The following is a 21,449-nucleotide window of genomic DNA, read 5'->3' as shown; positions in this document are numbered from 1 at the left end:
GATAGGTGTAAGGACCATTGTCAAAATCTCACATAGCCCATACACAGATCTGTGAGGAGGGGTCAACAGCGATGTAGGGAAAGGAGCTGAGATCAGTATAGAGCTGGGGGCCTGACTAAAACATTCGTGTTGAGTTCATTATCATGTGGTCAAAGAGCCATAAAACTTTCAACAAAGCTAATCAGTAAACCAACCATGAAACATTGTTGGTGGACTTAGCCGATACCCACAGAAGGATTTACAGGGTCTGGCAGGTTTGGATATAAGGGGGGTGGGGCGTTACTCAGCTTGATACCAATTACAGCATAGTAGAATGGACAACTTTAACCTCTCGTCAATCTGGAACCTAACCAACAACTTCCTGTCATATTAAGTGCATGTGTTAATCAACATTTTGGAGTCGTTTCTTGGCAAAGCCAAAGCATCACAACCCTCTGCACTTGAAAGAGGTGATGCAATGTAGTCCGTTCTGTGGAGTTAAATCGGTAAGAGACCTAAGAATTTATGGGTGAGTCAGCCCCTGCTCCGGGCAACAAGAGTTTACATCAGATCAATGCCTGAGGATAACAGTCATTGATCAACAACAGCCTCTTCAGTGTTGGAATTACCTTGAGGACCTTTACCTCTACCAATGTTCCATTGATTGTGACTGCTGGTTCACGTATTGAAATAAGTGAGGTAAGTAACATTTGGGGGATTTAAAAATAAGTCATACGTAATCACAAAAATGTTGTGTTTTTATCACAGAGGAAGTGTAAACGCTGAGAACTTTTACATTTATACCCCTCTACTTCGGCAAAGTTTAAGGAGAGAAATTATCAAGTAAAAATGCACCACTCTGTACACTGGTGCTTTTCTAGACGTCTATATTTATAGTTTTGCTTCGCTTTCATTTATTTTTGTGTATTCCTCTGTTCATATCTAGGTCTGCTAGTTCCCGGGAGATGTGTTATTCCTCACTGAACCTTTTGGGAATGTGCCGCTTTTTCTAAACTCTCTGTTTGAGTAAGCATTGCAAGTCAGGAGACTTTTTGCTGCGTCACTACAGTAACCACAGGAGCTGTTTGAGCCTCTGTCTCCCTCATTAATAACTTGTGCTGTGGGTCCCTATTATGCAAGCTCTGAAACCTGAGAGCTGGTCACCTGTTCTGCTACCTGAGCTGGGGGCTCAGGGGAAGGGAGTGTCGGCTGGCTGCCCCATTAGAAAACTGGACAGGAGGAGATTAGGCCAGAGCAACTGCCTGAAGCTCCAGGGATCTCTAGTGGATGTGTTAGCCCACGTCCCCAGGTCTGAGCTGTGTGGTGAAGGTGGTGAAGCTGGAGAGGAGTTGTGGCTGCCGCTGGAGTGGTTCCATACGCACCCCTCTGGGAGTTCCATCCAAAACGAGGTGGAACTTTATTTTGACAGAACAGGAAGTGTCACCTTCAACCCTGAGGAGACAGACTTGACCCCACCTGAGGGCTACTCACATAGCTTTGACTGGTCAGATGACCCTGACTCCAGACCCCAGTCTACAGTAAGCAGTGATCAGCTCTTTCCATTGGGTACCTTGGGTCATCTGGAGACCGTCAGGATCAGGTGCACCCCTGGGAGAGAATGGGTCAGAGTCTGCACTCTGTCCCCTGTTAGAAACGGGTGGCTGCCTTTACCAACAAGAGGAGTACTCTATGAGCTAACCGGCCTTCTCTACCAGGTAAGATATAACTGATCCAAATATTTATTTTTTATTTTATTTATTTAACCTTTATTTAACTAGGCAAGTCAGTTAGAAACAAATCCTTCTTTACAATGACGGCCTACCGGGGAACAGTGGGTTAACTGCCATGTTCAGGGGCAGAAAGACAGATTTTTACCTTGCCAGCTCGGGGATTCAATCCAGCAACCTTTCAGTTACTGGCCCAATGCTCTAAGCACTTGGCTACCTGCCTTAACCAACTATATATTAAATCATGCAAAACAAATCGCAGTACAGTAGTAGATTTAGATTTATTGTTTTGTGTAAGAATTTTTACTTTCCCCTGGTTGAAAACAAAGTTGGTCATCGTCAGGAAAGGGCTTCTCTCCACGGCTAGTGAGTTAAGTGGAGTTTCTAATCTCTATAAATTTCTCAGAATCTGTTCTTGCCTCCTGGTGTGCGATTAAAATTGGATGTTGACAAAGACATCTTTAGCCACTGGAATGTTCTCCCTCTGTGAATCACTGCTAGAATTCTTATGGATCAACGCTCATGTGACCACATTCCTACCATCCCAGTCAAGGCAATTATCGCATGCTTGAGTTTGTCCCCATAATTGATGTAATACAAAGCCCTGTTTAAAAAAATATATACTGTAGATTCATCTCTGCAGTGTATGATATCTTTCACTAAAATACTATATTTAAACCAAAATATTAGTTGATAAAAAATAAATAAAAATAGCACTATTTTTCAGAGACAAATTGAACTTGGCATCGACTCCATCAGACGGAAGAGATATGACAGCGGTGTGATACTCAAAGGTATGTACTGTATGCCATTCCTCCTCTAGGAATAATTACATGGACTGCTAACTATCTTTGTTCTCTAACATTAGGTTGAGCTACAATAAGTCCGAGTGGAGATAAAATAGGTTATGATAGGGGATAGGAAAGAGGAGGAGAGGAAAAAGTAAAAAGAAGGGAAGAAAAAAAGCACAGCAGACCAAAGCACAAGATGATTCCACGACAAAAATCTATCAACTGATGCCAGTGGGTCACATCTTCATGAGCTGTGAACTATTTCTCCCATGGCTGTGATTCAGGTCCAGAGAGACATACAATGTCTTCTCTGCTCTCAGTGTTGACTGCTGATGTGTTTATTTGTATATACCCTGGGTACTACACAGTCTGTCTGCTCCCTAACCAGCTGTGAGCCCCCATGGCCTCACACTCTGTTCCCTTCACTGTCAGGCACAGAGAGGATGACTCAATCACTGCTTTCACACACCACAATCAACACAGTCACAAAGCCAATTCTTCATAGACCCTCTCTCTCTCTCTCTCTCTGTGTTCTAGAAAGTAAAGATGGACCCTTGCCCAAGAGAGAGAGAGGGGGGAGAGAACAGACACATTTGTAATCATAAACACCCCCCAGGAGCAAAGAAACACACACACACACACACGCATACAAACAAATAAAGAAAGACACACACACACTTGTCTTGTTTATACTCAGGGCTATGTTTCACTGGCTCATATTATCGTGTCAATCTGGAGATGCACGGCAGCAAAGCCATGAGAAGTACACCTGCTGGTACTCCAATTCCCCTGCCCTGCATGCTATATGCAAGATAAATAAAAGCAAAATCGAGGGAAAAACTATGCATGCATAATATTCCATTTCCATGTTATTGCTTACTTTCATAATCCTGTCCCAATTGATTTTCCTCTGAACTGGAACACGTGATGTAAACATAATTACTTTACAGTATCTTATTCTCAAAACAGCATAACATAGCCTATGCAATTACTTCAATGTGCCTGCTCTCACTATGGGTAAGTGTTCCATGATTGCCAAAATGTGTTATAAACATCACACTCTCATTTCAATTTCAAAGTCTTGCTCAACGCAAGCCTCCAATGAACATATGGACAATATATTGATAGATCCATCTAATATATTTCCTGATTGAATTCTATAATGGACTGAGCAGGAAATAAAGAAAAAGTGACAAGGGGATGAGTTATAACTTGGGGGCAATAAACAAATTCCGTTGCACATTGAGGTAGGCCATAAATCAATAAGCTGCAGTTGACTTACTTCATCCTCTTGTGTTTTAGAGTAAACACGTCTTGGGAAATGTGAGCGCCAGGTGAGGTGATGCGGAATAATTAGGCCATGTGTTATGACATTTTTATCATGGCTGCGATGTGGTCATAGCCACGAGGCGAAGCCTCCAGTGTATTATTGCCTTGGACTCGAGTACAGTATTTCATACAATTGGTTGCCAGCATTAAAAAGCAAGATTCTATCTCAAACCATTCATTTTTCAACAAAATGTGATGCTACATTCACTAACACTGGTTGTCAAGTGCAATTTTGGGCGTTCTCTGGTCGTTAGTTCTATTCGACTGCCAGGTAAAGCAAAACTACCCAAGCGCAGGTTGACATTTTCATAACTTTGCAAGTTGCTATGGCAAACAAACATGGTTGAAGCTGAAAAGACAGGAAACTAGCTGCATTTAGTTTCTCTTTAACTGTTTTTTTTTCTTTATAGGCACTGTGTATCCATAAAAATCATGCTGATTCGTGATTTAGACTGGCTGAGAAAAGCTGCCTGTCTGGCTCATGTTGATTGGTATGGGACACATTGGAGATCGAATTTAATTAAATATTGCAACAATGTTGCAAATGTCGATGATAATGTCTAGACATTTTATACAATGGAGATCAAGTTTATAAATTGCATGGCTGGGCTGTGAATCTTAAAAATATATATATAACTAATCCAAGATAGACCACAGCCTGTCGTTTCCAATGGGAGAAAATTTGTTCTAGTGGGCAGAACAGGCAAGGAGGTGGGCAGAGCCAAGCACGAGCTGGCAAGAACATATTTGTGCATTCTAGCATGTACTTGCATATTTGCATTGGGGAACGCCTACACATGCAATAACTAAATTCGCCCTTCCACTCCTTCTAAACAACACCATTTTTAAAAACTTTGGCAAAGGGTAAAGTCTACAAAACTTAGTCCACTCTGTTTGTAACAAGAATTTAGTTTTGGAAACAGAAAACTGTATTGAGATCAAATGTTTCATTGATGAGAAAATTTGCAGAATCTCGGCCATAATTAGTCTCGTTCCATCTTCTACCACTGCGGGCCACTGGGTTTCCTTTCACCACCATATTTGGTAGTGAGTGGAAACACCACCCGGATGCTTCACATTTATACATCCGGTGAAATATCTGTCTCGTTGTTCTGTGTAAGTAGTGGTGTATTGCTAGGTAACGACGTAAACGATGGCACATTTTATGAATGTATTCGCCATGTGTATGTTGCGTAGTATATCATGGGCACGATAGGCTCTAATAATGGGAGACCAATAAGGCCCAAGCGGGTGTGGTATATGACCAATATACCATGGCTAAGGGCTGCTCTTAGGCACGACAAAGCACACAGACGAGACAGTTGTGGGCCTATCGTCTGTCTGTCAGTCTCCTCTTCGCCAGGACTCTCGTCATCTGTCATTCATTGCAAAGTGGACAGAGAAAATAATAGTACGCTTCCTCTCTGAGACCTGTTTCAGTGAGGAAACGTGTAGGCTAAGTGCTTTGTGGACTTGCCTGTTATGTTTTGTTTTAGATTTTCCAATATCTGGAACAAGCAGTAGGCTGTAAAAGAAAAAAGAAAAAGAATGTTTACCGCAATGTACATATTTCAGAAGGAAAATTAGGCGGCATTTGGTCCAAGTCCATGGGTTTTCGAAGTGGGAGGTTCCCCAGCCTACCAACATCTAATATCAATGAGGTAAAAGATAAAACCCTTTTACTATTCTAGCTGTGATATATTTGTTATCATTATTACTGTGCTTGTCTTGTTATTGTTAGCTTTACAAAGTTATTTCTTCTGTACAAATTACTGCAACTTATAGCTAATAAGTACATGGTTATTTGTATCAGTTTTAAAAAGTATATGTTTGAACATGGTAATATCATCATCATCATCATATCATCATCATTCCTATGTTTTAGTACAATTTATAATGCTGAATTAATACATAACATCCATTATGGCAGTGTATTCCTTGCTTTTCGAATTAGATTTCTGCCATCTAGACAAGGAGGCTATTCACTAGCTCAGCAGTGGCTTTTAGTCCGGAGAAGAACTTTGCCATTCAAATCTATTCGATTAAGTTTGTAAGACATGCAGTCCTCAGACTTTGAGTCAACATGAGTGCAATTGTATGCAGGAACTTGTGGACATGTTATTGTGCTTGGACAAGCCATGGGATGTTTTCACTGCAAACAGCTGTTTTAACTGACAGTCCCGATCCATCCTGCAAATCAACTATTGTCAGAGAATGGACGTGAACTAACCACTAATATGACACATGTCTGATATGAAGTGAAAGTGTGACAATTGTTTTACCTTCTCATGTACACTTTACTTGTCTTAATTGGCCTGTCTTAAGCTGGATAGCCAGGCAATCCTGGAATGTCAATGTTAAATGTCATGGTTAATTTGTCGCTGACTGTTGGGCATCAGGTTACACATCACCATGGTAACAAAAGGAGATCTCAAAATGAGAGCAGGTAGCCGATAATAAGTAATCCCTAGAATATATCACGGGGAAAAGTATTGGATTTATTTCCCTCACTCTATTTCATATACCTGATAGATGCGTTGTATTTTTAGACGGACTATTTCAACACAGCTCTGATATTTTCCTCTGGGTTCCCTCTCCTTAGGCTTCCACCAAGGATATTACCCCCTCATGGAGCATGTGGAGAGGACAAGGGGAGAGGGCTTCCACATCACCCTCCCTTATGAGGCCGACACACTCTGGGGACTCCCAGAGAGGTGGACATATACCCCACAGAGGGAGTCCAACCCTGCTGAGGATGGCCAGTGTCCCTAATGTCCTGGGCGGCCGACCAAAGACGGGCTTCTCCTCCATCACCATCACATCCTGCAGGGTCTCCCAGTCAGGGGCCAACCGATCACATTATCCCCACCAACCGATCCTGCCTATCAGGTCATCCACATCCCTCAACCCAGTCATGACTCATGTCCTATCCTCAGCCATTCCAAAGCACTCTGAGGTGGTGACCAGACACAAGGCCACCATAGTAAAGGTGACAGAGTACAGACAGAGCTACTCTGCATGTGCCAAGGTCCAGATGAGAGGGCCAGGGATGAGGACTGCCTGGCCTGAACACAGGCACAGTTACACAGGTGAGGACAGTCTCAAGGACAATGGAAGCACCTTCAGGCCTTTCTCACTCCAGCCCTCTTTCCGCTCCTGCGTCCAGCTTGAGGTACGTTGGAGGTCTGCGAACACAGTTCTGTATCTGGACAAGTCACTGTCTATCTCCATAGGACAGCCAGAGGTCACAAAGCCAGTTATGCACAGGTCCACCCTGTCTCTGTATGTTGGGGGCTCGTCCCACATTGGAACCTCTATGGAATACCCCAAAACACTAAGCTGCACCCATAGATGGGACAACTCAGAGACTGATGTGGGTTACAGCAGAGGCTCTTCATCAACCAAAGGGGGCTACGAGGTCCCCAAAATGGCAGATACTGATGGTATTAAGAATAGGACATCTGATTTAACTGCACACAATCTTACCTCAGGGTTATTCTCATCAGCCAGAGGAACAGGCGACTCATACTCCGGGGCCAGTCAGCACAATGGAATTGCAGATGAGCTGTGCTGTCGTCGGCTGAGAAATTCTACACACAGACACCCTGCTTTTAATATCAGCCCAGGTATGAATTTCATCTCCCCACGTCAGGGCAAAACTCTAAAGTACCCATGCAAATCCAGCAGCATTCCTTTCAATGCTCCCCATTTCCATAGCTGTGTGGATAAAATCACATTTCCAAGTCTTAACAGCGTACGCAATGCCATAACGAGGAGGTCTTAGAGGGTGTAAAGTCTCATTTTTAACTCTTCTTACCTTTTGATTTATACCTCATACATTGTTAATAGGATATATTCCTTACAGACGCAGTGTGTATAGAAATGCACATGTGGTGGAAAACCCACAAGTGCTACATTCTCACATAATGGAACACTGTGCTTATGTGAAGGAAAAACTCATGATTCTATTTTAATTTCATCCCTCTCTTACTTCCAACACATCCTTTGCATACATTATCTACCCTCTCAACCCAGTAAGCGTGGCGGTGTTAGGCTTTCACGGGTGTGACACCGGGTGAAGCTCCCCATGAAAAGAATGAGTATATTGTTTCAAACGATCTCACTCCCCAGGCTGGTTGTGGAGGCTAGCTTATGGCTCAGAAAACAGACGTGAATGTCCTGTCTGCTTGGTGCTGCTAAGCACTGCCTGAAATCAAATTAGGCCAGGAGTCAGCTTTGAGAAGCAGAGCACAATACCTATGGTCTCTGTATCCCCTCTCTGGTATTGAACTGAAGAATGGCATTGTGGAGTTCACAGCACCTGAGTGGCATTGTATCCTTAGTTTTGTCCATTGTGGATTTATTGGAGAGGTTTGTTTGTAATTAGATGTAATTTGCCAAGGTTCTAGCTCTTGTTTCGAATGTACTGCGTTTTCCCTGGGGAGCATTGTAGGGTATCTATTTTGAGTGGCATTGCAGAGTTCACAGCGTCTGTGTGGTATTGTGCCCTTATGTTGTCCTTTGTGAATTTATTGGAGAGGTTTGTTTGTACAAGTGACTACCTCTTTTTCAAAGGGACTACTCTGTGCCTTGAGGGGCATTGTAGGGTAGCCATAAGAACCTAGAATGCTTACAATCTACAGTATGTCCAAGGGAACGGGTTATGGAAGTCTCATAGGCACTACAGAGTATACATCATGTATGAGCAGAGCAGTGCAGCGTCTATCATTTGATCAGTACGCAGCAGTTACACTCACACCAGGGAGGTAAAGCTTGGCTCATTGCAGCAGTGAATGTAGTACTGCAAGCATATATACCACACATACCTTCTCTGGTTGGCCTCCTAGTAGACTCATCTACTTGCCCAGGTCACAGAGTGATTGATTCTGGGTACAGTGCAAGTGTAGATAAACATAAATACACACATTAAATACACATTAAGATACAAAACACAGTCAATTAAAACATTATATCCTGGCATGACTTCCACTGGAACGCAATGAGTTTGATGCATCTGGTGGACATAAGGCTTTATACAGTCTACAAAGTTTTATAGGCCATGATTTAATATAATCATCCATTTAGTCACATGCGTTTTGGATCGTGCATCAAGGACCGGAACTAACAGTTTTTTCCTCAACAAAAAAGATTGATGCAAGGGGGGCTCAAACCCACAGTTAAAGTGTACTATTAATTTAGAATCAACCACTTCAGCAGTGTTCCAACTCAAAGTGATTTTTTTTTATTTGATTTTTTATTTCACCTTTATTTAACCAGGTAGGCCAGTTGAGAACAAGTTCTCATTTACAACTGCGACCTGGCCAAGATAAAGCAAAGCAGTGCGACACAAACAACAACACAGAGTTACACATAAACAAACGTACAGTCAATAACACAATAGAAAATCTTTATACAGTGTGTGCAAATGAAGTAAGGCAATAAATAGTGGCGAAGTAATTACAATTTAGCGATTAACACTGGAGTGATAGATGTGCATATGAGGATGTTGCAAGTATAAATACTGGTGTGCAAAAGAGCAGAAAAAAACAAATATGGGGAGGTAGGTAGTTGGTTGGATGGGCTATTTACAGATGGGCTGTGTACAGCTGCAGCGATCAGTAAGCTGCTCTGACAGCCGTTGCTTGAAGTGTGTGAGGGAGATATACAGTAAGTCTCCAACTTCAGTGATTTTTGTAATTCGTTCCAGTCATTTGCAGCAGAGAACTGGAAGGAAAGGTGGCCAAAGAGGTGTTGGCTTTGGGAATGACCAGTGAAATATACCTGCTGGAGCGCGTGCTACGGGTGGGTGTTGCTATGGTGACCAGTGAGGCGGAGCTTTACCTAGCAAAGTCTTATAGATGACCTGGAGCCAGTGGATTTGACAACGAATATGTAGCGAGGACCAGCCAACGAGAGCATACAGGTCGCAATGGTGGGTAGTATATAGATATTTATAGTTGTCCACATATTCTAAGTCAGAACTGTCCAGAGTAGTGATGCTAGGCAGGCGGGCGGGTGTGGGCAGCTATCGGTTGAAGAGCATGCATTTAGTTTTACTAGCATTTAAGAGCAGTTGGAGGCCACGGAAGGAGTGTTGTATGGCATTGAAGCTTGTTTGGAGGTTTGTTAATTAACACAGTGTCCAAAGAAGGGCCAGATGTATACAGAATGGTGTCGTCTGCGTAGAGGTGGATCAAAGAGTCACCCGCAGCAAGAGCGACATCATTGATATATACAGAGAAAAGAGTCGGCCCGAGAATTGAACCCTGTGGCACCCCCATAGAGACTGCCAGAGGTCCGGACAACAGGCCCTCCGATTTGACACACTAAACTCTATCTGAGAAGTAGTTAGTGAACCAGACGAGGCAGTCATTAGAGAAACCAAGGCTGTTGAGTCTGCTGATAAGAATACGGTGATTGACAGAGTCGAAAGCCTTGGCCAGGTCGATGAAGACGGCTGCACAGTACTGTTTTTTATCGATGGTTGTTATGATATCGTTTAGGACCTTGTGTAACGACGTTCGTCTGTAGAAGGAGAGTCGGACCAAAATGCAGCGTGGTTAATACGATACATGTTTAAATAGACGAAAAAACACGACAATACAAAAACAACAAACAGAATGTGAAAACCTATACAGCCAATCTGGAGACAACTAACACAAAGACAGGAACAATCACCCACGAAATACTCAAAGAATATGGCTGCCTAAATATGGTTCCTAATCAGAGACAACGATAATCACCTGACTCTGATTGAGAACCGCCTCAGGCAGCCATAGACTATGCTAGACACCCCACAAAACCCCAAGACAAAAACGCACCACAAAAACCCATGTCACACCCTGGCCTGACCAAATAAATGAAGACAAACATACTATACTTCGACCAGGGCGTGACACCTTGAGCGTGGCTGAGGTGGACCCGTGACCAGGAGACCGGATTGCATAGCGGAGAAGGTACAGTGTGATTCGAGATGGTCGATGATCTGTTTGTTCACTTGGCTTTCAAACACTTTAGAAAGGCAGGGCCGGTTGATAGGGATAGCCTTCATGGCTGCTATTTGACTAATCCATAAGGCTTTTGTATTTTTAAGTTATACGATAAACGGACCTCTTTTCTTTTTTCCATAAAAGCACAGATAAACAAAAACGTGGGATTTTTTTCATATATGAAAAAACATGAAAATGTTGTCTAATGTTAGTAGTACCTAGTACCCTAGTCATTGATGCATCGATGCAATATTGGCACTCAACATTTTGTTACAGACCAATGAAACAAAAGTAGTCCTTGAATTTGTAGGTTTAAAATATCCCTCTAGTGGCCAGGGTTGACCTATTTTAAGAAATGCCATTGGTTGGTGGATATAAAGTCTAAGATCTAGGCTGTTTTTTGCGCCAGGATATAATCAGTGCCACCTGTTGAGGTTAGCATAGGGCAAACGTGTGCCATGTCATCTCATGGGACCAGCTACAATTTCACGTTCTGTCACGTGCAAGTAAATCGACAATTTTCATTGGCCAATACACGTTTTGTGCTGGAGAACCTGTTGGTTGCTTATTTTCGCAAGTACGGACCAAATGTATTGAAGCTGGAGTAATTTACCGGTGTTATACTCCGCTTTCTGCATTGCTTGCTATACCGATGACAGCATTGAAATAGTCTGACTTGGTACATAGATTTCTTGTTTGTTGGCGCCAGAGCATTTGCTGGTGTGTTCTTCCTATGATAAATGATTGTGTCTGATATTAAATGGGTCTGTTTTTAAAGGAGGTGGAGGAGCGGGGTTAGAGAGTGCAGGATAGATGCACTGTCATCATGGTTTACATTATTCATGCAGTATGCACGTGTCTTTGTCTCTGCTTTACTCACTGAGTCGTGGAGAGTAGGGTCAGTTAGAGGGCTCAACAATTTTCCCTCTTCTCCAGGGCCCAGTGTTTCATAAGTTATCTATCGGATTTTGGCTATCGGGTAAGGATTAAATGCATTCATTCTATTTCAATAAATGTCATCCTATCTGATAGGAGTAATCCTCACTCAGCCCTCATGTTCATTTTACCTTTGTTAGATGGGATGTAAAAATACAAAGCCACATTTTAAAAAGGGCCGAATGGCTTCTCTGCAAAAGATTCTGAATGCACATATTAAGTAAGATCTAGGTTATCTGAAAACCTCTTTTTTTCTCATTGATGTCTGACAATGCAGTACAGTCCCAGTATTGTAATAAACTCTGTGTATATGAGATGCACTCTTTTTTACCATCCATGCAACATGTAATCAACAATGTTTGATGAAGATTTAACTGCATATGCACTGGAATATACAGGCAACTACCAAAAGAAAGGAAACACCTAAATAAAGTGTCTTAATAGGGCGTTGGGCACCACGAACCAGAACAGCTTCAATGCACCTTGGCATAGATTCTACAAGTGTCTGGAACTCTATTGGAGGGATGAAACTCCTTTCTTCTCAATTGGGTTGAGACACACTGTTAAAGCCCCCTCTGCTCCTTTGAGACCGCTATACCACTCTTCCAAAGTCACTGAGATTTCTTCATCTACAATACAATTTCATTGTCCGTAGTTACAGCGAACAACAGAAATGTGTCTTCTGCACTCTTAATTTCACACACACATACTTTCCTTGAGGAGTGTAGCACTTAGCACCGTTTCCTTGAATGCAACTCACGTCGCACATGCGCACGCGCACACGCACACGCTCACGCACACACACAAACACACACACACAGCGCTACTGGAGAAAATGTTGTGGAGTTAAGAGCCTTGCTCAAGGGCTCAACGGTAGGGGATTGTTATTAGGATATGAACACAGCAGCCCCTCCAGTTACCAGATCAATATCCCCCTGTTTATCCAGCTCCCTACCTGGGATTCAAACAGGCGACTTTTCGGATATCGGTCCAATTCCTCAGCAGCTGTGCTACCTACAACCCATAGCCATAGTAGGAAAAATAATGGGCAACTAGGCATTTCTATACATAACCCTGAGCATGATGGGATGTTTTAATTGCCAAAAGATATTCTCTGGTACTTTTGTATACTTTTTATCCAGTATTTCTGAAAGTAGCGCTCCCTAACCAAAATGGTCCCCGAAAATGTTGTACTACGTCACAAATGTGCATATATGTGCACCACTTTATTGCTCTCTCTCTCTCGCTCTGCTGGCTCACATGGGGGTAAATCTAGGGACAATGGTGCCACAAAATTTCCAGAAAATAGTTGTTTTCAAAATAGGGATTTCATGGCTAATTGAGGTAAGACAGTAATTCTGACAAATCCAGCCCAAAGGTTGAAAAGAATACTAACTAGTTGCCAAAGTACTGGAGCATGTCTTTAATTAACTCAGGAACCACAACTTTGTGGAAACACCTGCTTTTAATATACTTTGTATCCCTCATTTACTCAAGTGCTTCCTTAATTTTGGCAGTTACCTGTACAGCATGTGTTCTGTTTTCTGTCTCTGCCAATCAAAGTAGATACTAGAACATGGGGAAGACAGTCACTACGTAAGGAGAGTGATGAAAGACAAGGACACTCCAGAGAAGATCTGCATGTTGCTGTAGATTTCTGCCCACACCAAGCAGACACCTGCCAATCACAACTGACAGTTGATCCTCAGGATATCAAATCCAGAGCCTTCAGTCTCAAAGTATGTGTGGATCAACATCACTCTATCACTCTATCTTCTGAAATCATTTTCCTGTATGTATCATTATATTATATACTGTAATATCATATGGTATGATCACTGTGTGAAAATTCTTGATCTGAAATTTGAAAAGATATCGGCATCTATAGAGAGAGGACTTTGGTTGTGTTGCTAGCACTGCAAACGACTAGTAAAGAGTCATCTGTGAGTGAAGGACTTTGGTTGTGTTGCTAGCACTGCAAACGACTAGTAAAGAGTCATCTGTGAGTGAAGGACTTTGGTTGTGTTGCTAGCACTGCAAACGACTAGTAAAGAGTCATCTGTGAGTGAAGGACTTTGGTTGTGTTGCTAGCACTGCAAACGACTAGTAAAGAGTCATCTGTGAGTGAAGGACTTTGGTTGTGTTGCTAGCACTGCAAACAACTAGTAAAGAGTCATCTGTGAGTGAAGGACTTTGGTTGTGTTGCTAGCACTGCAAACGACTAGTAAAGAGTCATCTGTGAGTGAAGGACTTTGGTTGTGTTGCTAGCACTGCAAACGACTAGTAAAGAGTCATCTGTGAGTGAAGGACTTTGGTTGTGTTGCTAGCACTGCAAACGACTAGTAAAGAGTCATCTGTGAGTGAAGGACTTTGGTTGTGTTGCTAGCACTGCAAACGACTAGTAAAGAGTCATCTGTGAGTGAAGGACTTTGGTTGTGTTGCTAGCACTGCAAACGACTAGTAAAGAGTCATCTGTGAGTGAAGGACTTTGGTTGTGTTGCTAGCACTGCAAACGACTAGTAAAGAGTCATCTGTGAGTGAAGGACTTTCTTTCAAAAGGAATGTTTATTCTACTTTATTGAAGAATAGCTCCTTCACATTCTTTCGCGAGACCTAAACCATTTTATCTAAACTGGTGCCAGTCAAAGTTAAAATTATTTTATTTTCCCTGCACTCTTAGATAAAAAATGTGCTATCTGGAACCTTAAAGGGTGCTTCGGCTGTCGCCATATGAGAACCCTTTGAATAACCATTTTTGGTTACAGGTTGAACTCTTTTGGTTCTACATGGAACCCCAAAAAGTTATCCTATGGGGACAGCTGGAGAACCTCTTTTGGAACCCTTTTTGAAGAATACAACTCCAATGTGAAACACCTTTATGAGGGGGTTGCAAAGGAAAAAGGGTTTGCAAAGAATTTGACTTGTAAGACCATTTACCTATATCCATTGGTACAGAGGACTATGTGGAGTTGATTACCATATTCCCTCACATCTATCCATTACAATCTGCAAGGGGAGTCATCAAGGGCAGAGGCATCTTTTCAGAATAACAGAATCTAGGCTTCTTTTTTTTTACCAAGATGAGTGTGCCAGTGCTGGCTAGCAGTAACTACTCACGCAGCTTATCCTTTCCTCCCTCCCTGCTCCCTCTCTCCTCCCCAGGAGGCCCTGGAGATGTTCCGGCCAGACTTCATCAGCCGCTCCCAGGGCAGAATGAGGAGTCTGGAGCAGAGGGCCAGGCGGAGGAAGTCCCTACAGTGTGCAGACCTAGACCAGGTGCAGGGTCTCTGGGAGGAGAAAAGTAGGCATAGGAGGAACTGCACCAAGCCCCACCCGCTCAGTGGTACGTACGGTGATGGAACATGTCTGACATACAGTACGAGTAGGAACACACTGTTTAGTGATTTCTCAATCCTAGTCCAGGGGAACAGTTTTGCTCTCTGCTGGTCGTTATTAAGTACTGCAGCTCTGTTGAAGCGCAGTCTTGTTTACGTCCACAACTAAAAGGGTTATTATCGGTGAATTACATGGATTTACCATCTTTAGTCACTATTATGCTTTTTTGAAAGTTGCTACAGCACTAATGATACACGCTTTTTTCAGGGAAAGAACGCCACATACTACAGAATGTTAGACATTTCCTTTCCCAGTATGACAGTACTTTACAATACAGTATAGACCAGTCTCTCCAAAACCCTAGTACTATGACAGTGATGTAATAGTCCCTAGCGTCACCTTAACGCTGGCCGCTCGCTCCCACTCCTGCTTAGCCTTCTACGAAGGTGATAATGCAAGCTAAATATAGACCCTCAGACTCACGTCTTAATTATGCAGTGCTGACTGTTGGTCTCAGTGATGAGCTGACAAGAGTCCGTCAAGCCCCTCGGCTCTCAGAAGGACAGGAGTAATGAAGCCTAGTAAGGAAAGTGGAAAGTGTGTGTGTGTTTTCCTGACAGATGCTTGTGTGTTTCCCAGATAACCTTTTCAAACCCAGAGAGAGGACCATATCAGGGAAGGAGATGCAGCTACGCTCCAGACGGTAGGTTTTTACAGACAGAGCTGTACTGTGACGTGTCAGTCTCTTGCCTACCTCTGATTCACACACACACACTCGCACGCACGCACGCAAAACACACTGTGGATGTCAGACAGCCGAACGTCTGTCTTGATTGGAGATATGAACTACCGTCTGTATCCCGTTATCATGATTTTCTTTACTCCCTGTCTTATCTGAGACACACACCTGATCAGAGGATAGGTTCCCATTGTCATGTTTTTAATCTGACTGGGTCGATCTGGGAACAAATTGACTATTTATGTGAGTGAAAAAGGAGCCAGTGTGATGTTGGTTTTATCAGTGGATCCAGGTTTGGCCTTTGTGGGTTTGTGCAGATATTCCCCTTCACAAGCTTAACCTACCATGTCTAACCATCCCTTTTTACTTAGGATTTACAACAAGCTCCCTGAGGTCACTAAGAAGAAGGAGGAGGAGAAAAGGAGAGTGGTATCGCAGACCAACAGATTGCGGGCAGAGCTTTTTAAAAAGGTACGTTTAGTTGGTGCTGGGACTTTGTGATAAAATATTCACCACATAGTTGTATACACCGAAGTCATGTCTGAAAAGTCAAATACAGAACAACTGCATTGCTAACTAAAGTGTTGAAGACTGCGTTACGACTGCATAGGGAGACATTAAATGTGCTTGTAAAACAAGTAGTGTTTGAAGTTTAAAAAGGTTTCTGAAGTTTGTCATTTCCACTTTGAAATTTCAGACTTGATTTTCCCCAAAAAATTGTAATAATTCATAGTGAGGCATTCAATGTGCTAAAATTAACACACTGAAGGTTAAAAAGGTCATACGATAAGAACAAGGTATGAAACATTGCAATAAGTCCTATTTCAAATAATAATCGTTCACTGGATATTTGGATGAGGTGCCATTTGAAAACAGTGTAATTCTCCAAGAAAAATGCATTTCAGCATGTCCCTTTCACAATCTATGCCCAGCAGAGGCCGCTGTTTGACTTCTTAATAGAATTTCCTTCCTACTGTAATTTGTCATCGAAATGTCTTCACAATCAATATCTGTGCACTGGTGTTATGTATTCATCTATTCATGTTTCACTGTTGCTTCAGTGAAATGAGTTTGAATCCAGGTATTGTTGAGAAGACACATGTCATTTGTGATTTTTAAAAGTTCCTGAATGTCAGCTCTATGGACTCTCAAGGACACGTTGGGTCCTTGGATTAGCACAGATCTAGTGTGTAAGGGCTCTTTTAACAAGCCAATGTGCCCTTGATGATTGGAGGGCAAGTTGTCATAAACTCATATAAACGATCAAACATATTCTGGTTCACCCGTACCCTTCATTCAAATTCCCATTACACCAAAACCAGCACAGACATTGATGGCCTCGATATCAGTCAGGTGTACAGTGTAACAAGTAGAATGAGGAGACATTTCCAATTTACTCTGAGATAATTAAGATCCCCTCATATGTCTGGGGTTTCCTTTAGTTAGATACCCAAGGTGGTTTGAAGGTGACTGGGTTGTCTCATTCAGTGTCACTCAATCTGAATTAAATGCATGGTAGCACCCAGTAAAGAGTCAGACCTCTTACAAATCCCACTCGATAACATGCCAAGGGGTACAAAGTTCGAGCTCTTCACTCAGGAGTGTCAAGTGGTGTACATGGTGGTATCTGTATGTCTGTGCATGAGTGTTTGTTACGCATACAGAGAATAATCCTGCAGCAACAGAAAATGTGGATGATAAAAAATCACAATTTTGTCGAGGTTGATACCTTTTTCGTAGGGGAAAATCAAGTCTGACATTTTAAAGTGGAAATTACAAACTTCAGAAGCCTTTTTAAACCTCAAACACTATAAGTTGTACATTTCCTGCAATGGGTTGATCAAATTCAGATCCTATACATCTGTATACACATTTGTGGAAAGAGAATCAGTCTATTAAGTGTGTTTTTGTATGTCACATGCGCCGAATACAACAGGTGTAGACTTCACCGCGAAATGTTTACTTACGAGCCCTTTCCCTACAATGCAGAGTTAAAAAGTAAGAAAAATGTGCTAAATAAAAAGGCAATAGTAACACAATAAAATAACAATAACGAGGCTATATACAATAAGTACCAGTACCGAATGTGCAGGGGTACAAGATAGTTGAGGTGAGGTTGGGGTAAAAGTGACTAGGCAATAATGATAGATAATAAACAGAGTAGTGTGTGTGTGTGTGTGTGTGGTGTCAGTGTACAATCTGTGAGTGTATGAGTAGAGTCCAGTGAATGTGCATAGAGCCAGTGCAAGAGAGTCCGTGCAAAAAAAAAGGGGAGTCAATGCAAATAGGTAGCCATTTCATCAACTGTTCATGGCTTGCGGGTAGAAGCTGTTCAGGAGGCTTGTCGTCCCAGACCTGGCGCTCCAGTACCGCTTGCCGTGCGGTAGCAGAATGAACCGTCTTTGACTTGGTTGGCTGGAGTCTTTGACAATTTTTAGGGCCTTTCTCTGCCTGGGATATAGGTCCTGGATGGCAGGGAGCTCGGCCCCAGTGATGTACTGCACCGTACGCACTACCCTCCTTAGCGCCTTACGCTCCGATGCCAAGCAGTTGCCATAACAAGTGGTGATGCAGCATTCAAGATGCTCTCAATGGTGCAGCTTTGAACGTTTTGAGGAGGGCCCATGCTAAATCTTTTCAGCCTGCTGAGGGGGAAGAGGCATTGTCATGCCCTCTTCACAACTGTGTTGGTGTGTTTTGACTATGACAGGTCCTTAGTGATGTGGACACTGAAGAACTTGAAGCTCTCGACCCGCTCCACTACAGCCATGTCACATGGACTGAACCAGAAGTATACGGAAGAGAGCTTTTGTTTTTGCAATGTTTTGCCCACTTGTCTGCAATGTTGACACCACATTTCAGATCAGCAGAATGCTGCTTTAGGAGCAAAAATGTTCATCAATTCAGTTGTCAATTCAGAAAGTTTATTGAAATTGCAATGGAAAATCCTCATGGAAAACAATGAGCAATTTTCAATTCATTAGGAGAATTTCGTTTGACTTCCGGAAGAGTATGTTTGCAAAGCTTAGGACATATTGTAGAAAGGCAGCTTTATATGGCTAAAGTGAGATTGCTCTAGTATAAGAGGAGAGTTATAGCATTGTAGGCTGTTTAGCCAGATAGCAAGTCATCGTTATTCCCCCAATGAGACTTGGTTATCCACCTCGGGGGACAGACAGTTGATGGAAGTGAAAGCCAATTTAAAAGGAGGAATCTTTCCCATTTGAAAAACAGCTGATTTCAGAAGATTGAAATAAAGTCTAGCCAAGGATTTGTGTATTTGCCCATCTTTGATTTCTAAATGGTTTGTTGTTTTGCAGAAACTTCTGGAGCAGATCCTGCAGAGATGAATATTGACAAACTCGAGATGTTCCCTACTAAACCTTCAACTCACATACTTCACTCACCATCCTCCTAGGATTCATGACCTTACACTCACTTAATATGCAATGTCAGTCGTCGTTGCCATACCGACAGTATACCTTGATTTTATATGGAATAATGAGAGTACTTCCAAGAAAACATTCACACTGCTCTTGTTCGTATCACTCTTTTATTCAAGCTTACATGTGTCAGCCTCTTGGCCTTCTTCAGAGCTTATTCGTATGTACATTAATTCCATAGCATTTAAAAGACTATCCATGCTCCTGACAGGATCACTGACACTGTACACACCTGAGAGCGGAATGAACTGGAATGATTATGTTGCACTCTCCATACTGACCAACATTTATTAACTTTATAATTGTAATGGAATTGATAGAGTTGAATCATACTGTTGTGTATCGAGCTACATTATAAGTGACAGTCTGAAGGCTAGGACCATGAGGTTTTGTGGAAACCTGCCATTGATAAGGTTCTGTAAATATGACATAAACTGCCTACTCTCTCCAGTCCTCATACCTTGTAAACATCCACCTCAATTGACATAACTGAAATTTTCAACCAAAGCAAAATTGTATTTTTCTATAAGAAATGTTTTATATTCAGTCAGCTAGAGACCAATCTACACTGCTGCAGGGTTAGTCATAGCCACATTTTTTAAAAGATATGACATTCTCAGTAGGAAAATTGTTGGAAGACAAATGTAGGCCTTTAAGGCGTTGGTTGTTGTAAGAGCAATGGCATGATTAGGTTTATCAGTTATGGTAAGATGGAATGATTCTCTGCCTTACAGGAAATGTCTATGTTTTGGCTTTCTATCACTGAATGATTTAATGCTCCTGTAAGTATGTTGTCATTGTTCTCTCAATTATAGTAAAGCTGTCTTTCGAAATAAAAATGTTGTTTAATATAATACTTATTCTATTTCAAAGTTTAAAATGTGTTGGGTTGGAACATTGGTGCAAAGAGAAAAAAAGAAGAGAAAATCACCTTGACTTGTCATTTATCTGTGTCTGAGATGTGTAGAGCTGAGAGAGAGAGTGTCAGTCGTCACTGACTTCATGTCAGCTTTGGGGCTTGTGGAGCCTCCCATCCGGAACACTGAAATGCCCAGCTAATGGAACTCAGGAGACAGGGAGCATCTGTGAAAGAGCCCTTTGTCGTGGAGGTCCTTGATAGCTACATAAGACAGAAGGTTACTTATGAAAGGTGCGTGGTTGGTCTGGTTGGATGGTTGGATGTATATCACAAATTACAAGCAACTCAAAGGTTGCGTATTCGGCTCACATCACGGACAACTTTAGATTTTAAATAATTAGAAACTTTGAAAACTGCTTTTTACGACTTTGTAGCTACATTGCAACTACTTAGCATGTTAGCCAACCCTTCCCCTAACCCTAACCGTAACCATTTAACCTAACTGAACCCACAAATTTATACATACCATACCAAACATACCATTTCTCTGTTAAGTCTACCCCAGGTCCAGCTTGCGAAGCCCAGGATTACATGTGAAACAAGAGACAGACAGCTAAACAAAAGCTAGTCTGACCATCTTCATGCTGTATGGGTCCGACCTTCAGCGGCGTTGGAAGAAAGCGGATGTTTCTGGTTTTCAGGGATACAGTAGTTTCACCCTAACCTCTGTTTCCCCTGAAAAACAGAAGTTGGGACTCCCCACAGGCGTCTTTCTACGCCTCCTACGTTAGGTTAGGGGCCCTTACAATAGAGAGAATTGTGGCATTATGCAACCATATTAGACACAGGCAGAACAGAACATTGAAACTATTCATGTACAGTCCATAGAGCGTCTAAATGTCCCTTTAGGCTAAACGGGATCTTTTAACAATACCCACAAACCACTGTATTGATAGAACTGACCTTCTCTTGGGAATTACATTCTGTAGCCACCAAGCCATGTAGCCCTGTTCCAGTGGCTGAGCACAGACTGACAGACATTAGATTATGAGGCGAGGGATGCTTATCAGCCTAGGTTTCTCAAGAGCATACAGCAGCAAAAGATCATATAGCCTACTGCCTGGGCACACACTTCTTGAATCAACGTTGTTTCCATGTAATTTCAATGAAATTAGACGTTGAATTGGAAAACAACCTCTCACTCAACGTCAACAAAACAAAGGAGATGATCGTGGACTTCAGGAAACAGCAGAGGGTGCACCCCCCTATCTACATAAATGGGACCGCAGTGGAGAAGGTGGAAAGCTTCAAGTTCCTTGGC

The 21,449-nt window shown here is 42.3% G+C and overlaps 1 protein-coding gene and 1 long non-coding RNA gene across 3 annotated transcripts; one reads left to right on the top strand and one right to left on the bottom strand.

Moving 5' to 3' along the window:
* Window positions 1-270: 270 nt before the first annotated feature.
* LOC115135077 (uncharacterized) lies at window positions 271-20,123 on the top strand. Of its 2 annotated transcripts, none has more exons than XM_029669334.2 (10): window positions 271-678; window positions 926-1,694; window positions 2,434-2,500; window positions 5,402-5,487; window positions 6,429-7,452; window positions 13,318-13,490; window positions 14,914-15,094; window positions 15,727-15,790; window positions 16,198-16,297; window positions 19,147-20,123. In XM_029669334.2, the coding sequence occupies exons 2-10, from the start codon at window positions 1,113-1,115 to the stop codon at window positions 19,174-19,176; spliced, it is 2,307 nt and encodes a 768-aa protein (XP_029525194.1). In that variant the 5' UTR covers window positions 271-678; window positions 926-1,112; the 3' UTR covers window positions 19,177-20,123. The 2 variants fall into 2 exon arrangements, with proteins under 2 accessions (XP_029525194.1, XP_029525193.1); XM_029669333.2 differs by having other exon boundaries at window positions 272-678; window positions 13,315-13,490.
* LOC135573670 (uncharacterized) lies at window positions 19,803-20,797 on the bottom strand. The gene is made up of 2 exons (XR_010464827.1): window positions 20,669-20,797; window positions 19,803-20,389 (listed from the first exon to the last, which is right to left on the bottom strand). It is a non-coding gene; the product is annotated as an uncharacterized LOC135573670 (long non-coding RNA).
* Window positions 20,798-21,449: the final 652 nt, after the last annotated feature.

The sequence above is a fragment of the Oncorhynchus nerka genome, linkage group LG10 (assembly GCF_034236695.1).
Source record: "Oncorhynchus nerka isolate Pitt River linkage group LG10, Oner_Uvic_2.0, whole genome shotgun sequence".
Taxonomy (NCBI): Eukaryota; Metazoa; Chordata; class Actinopteri; order Salmoniformes; family Salmonidae; genus Oncorhynchus; species Oncorhynchus nerka.
This window is presented reverse-complemented; position numbering and strand designations above follow the sequence as displayed.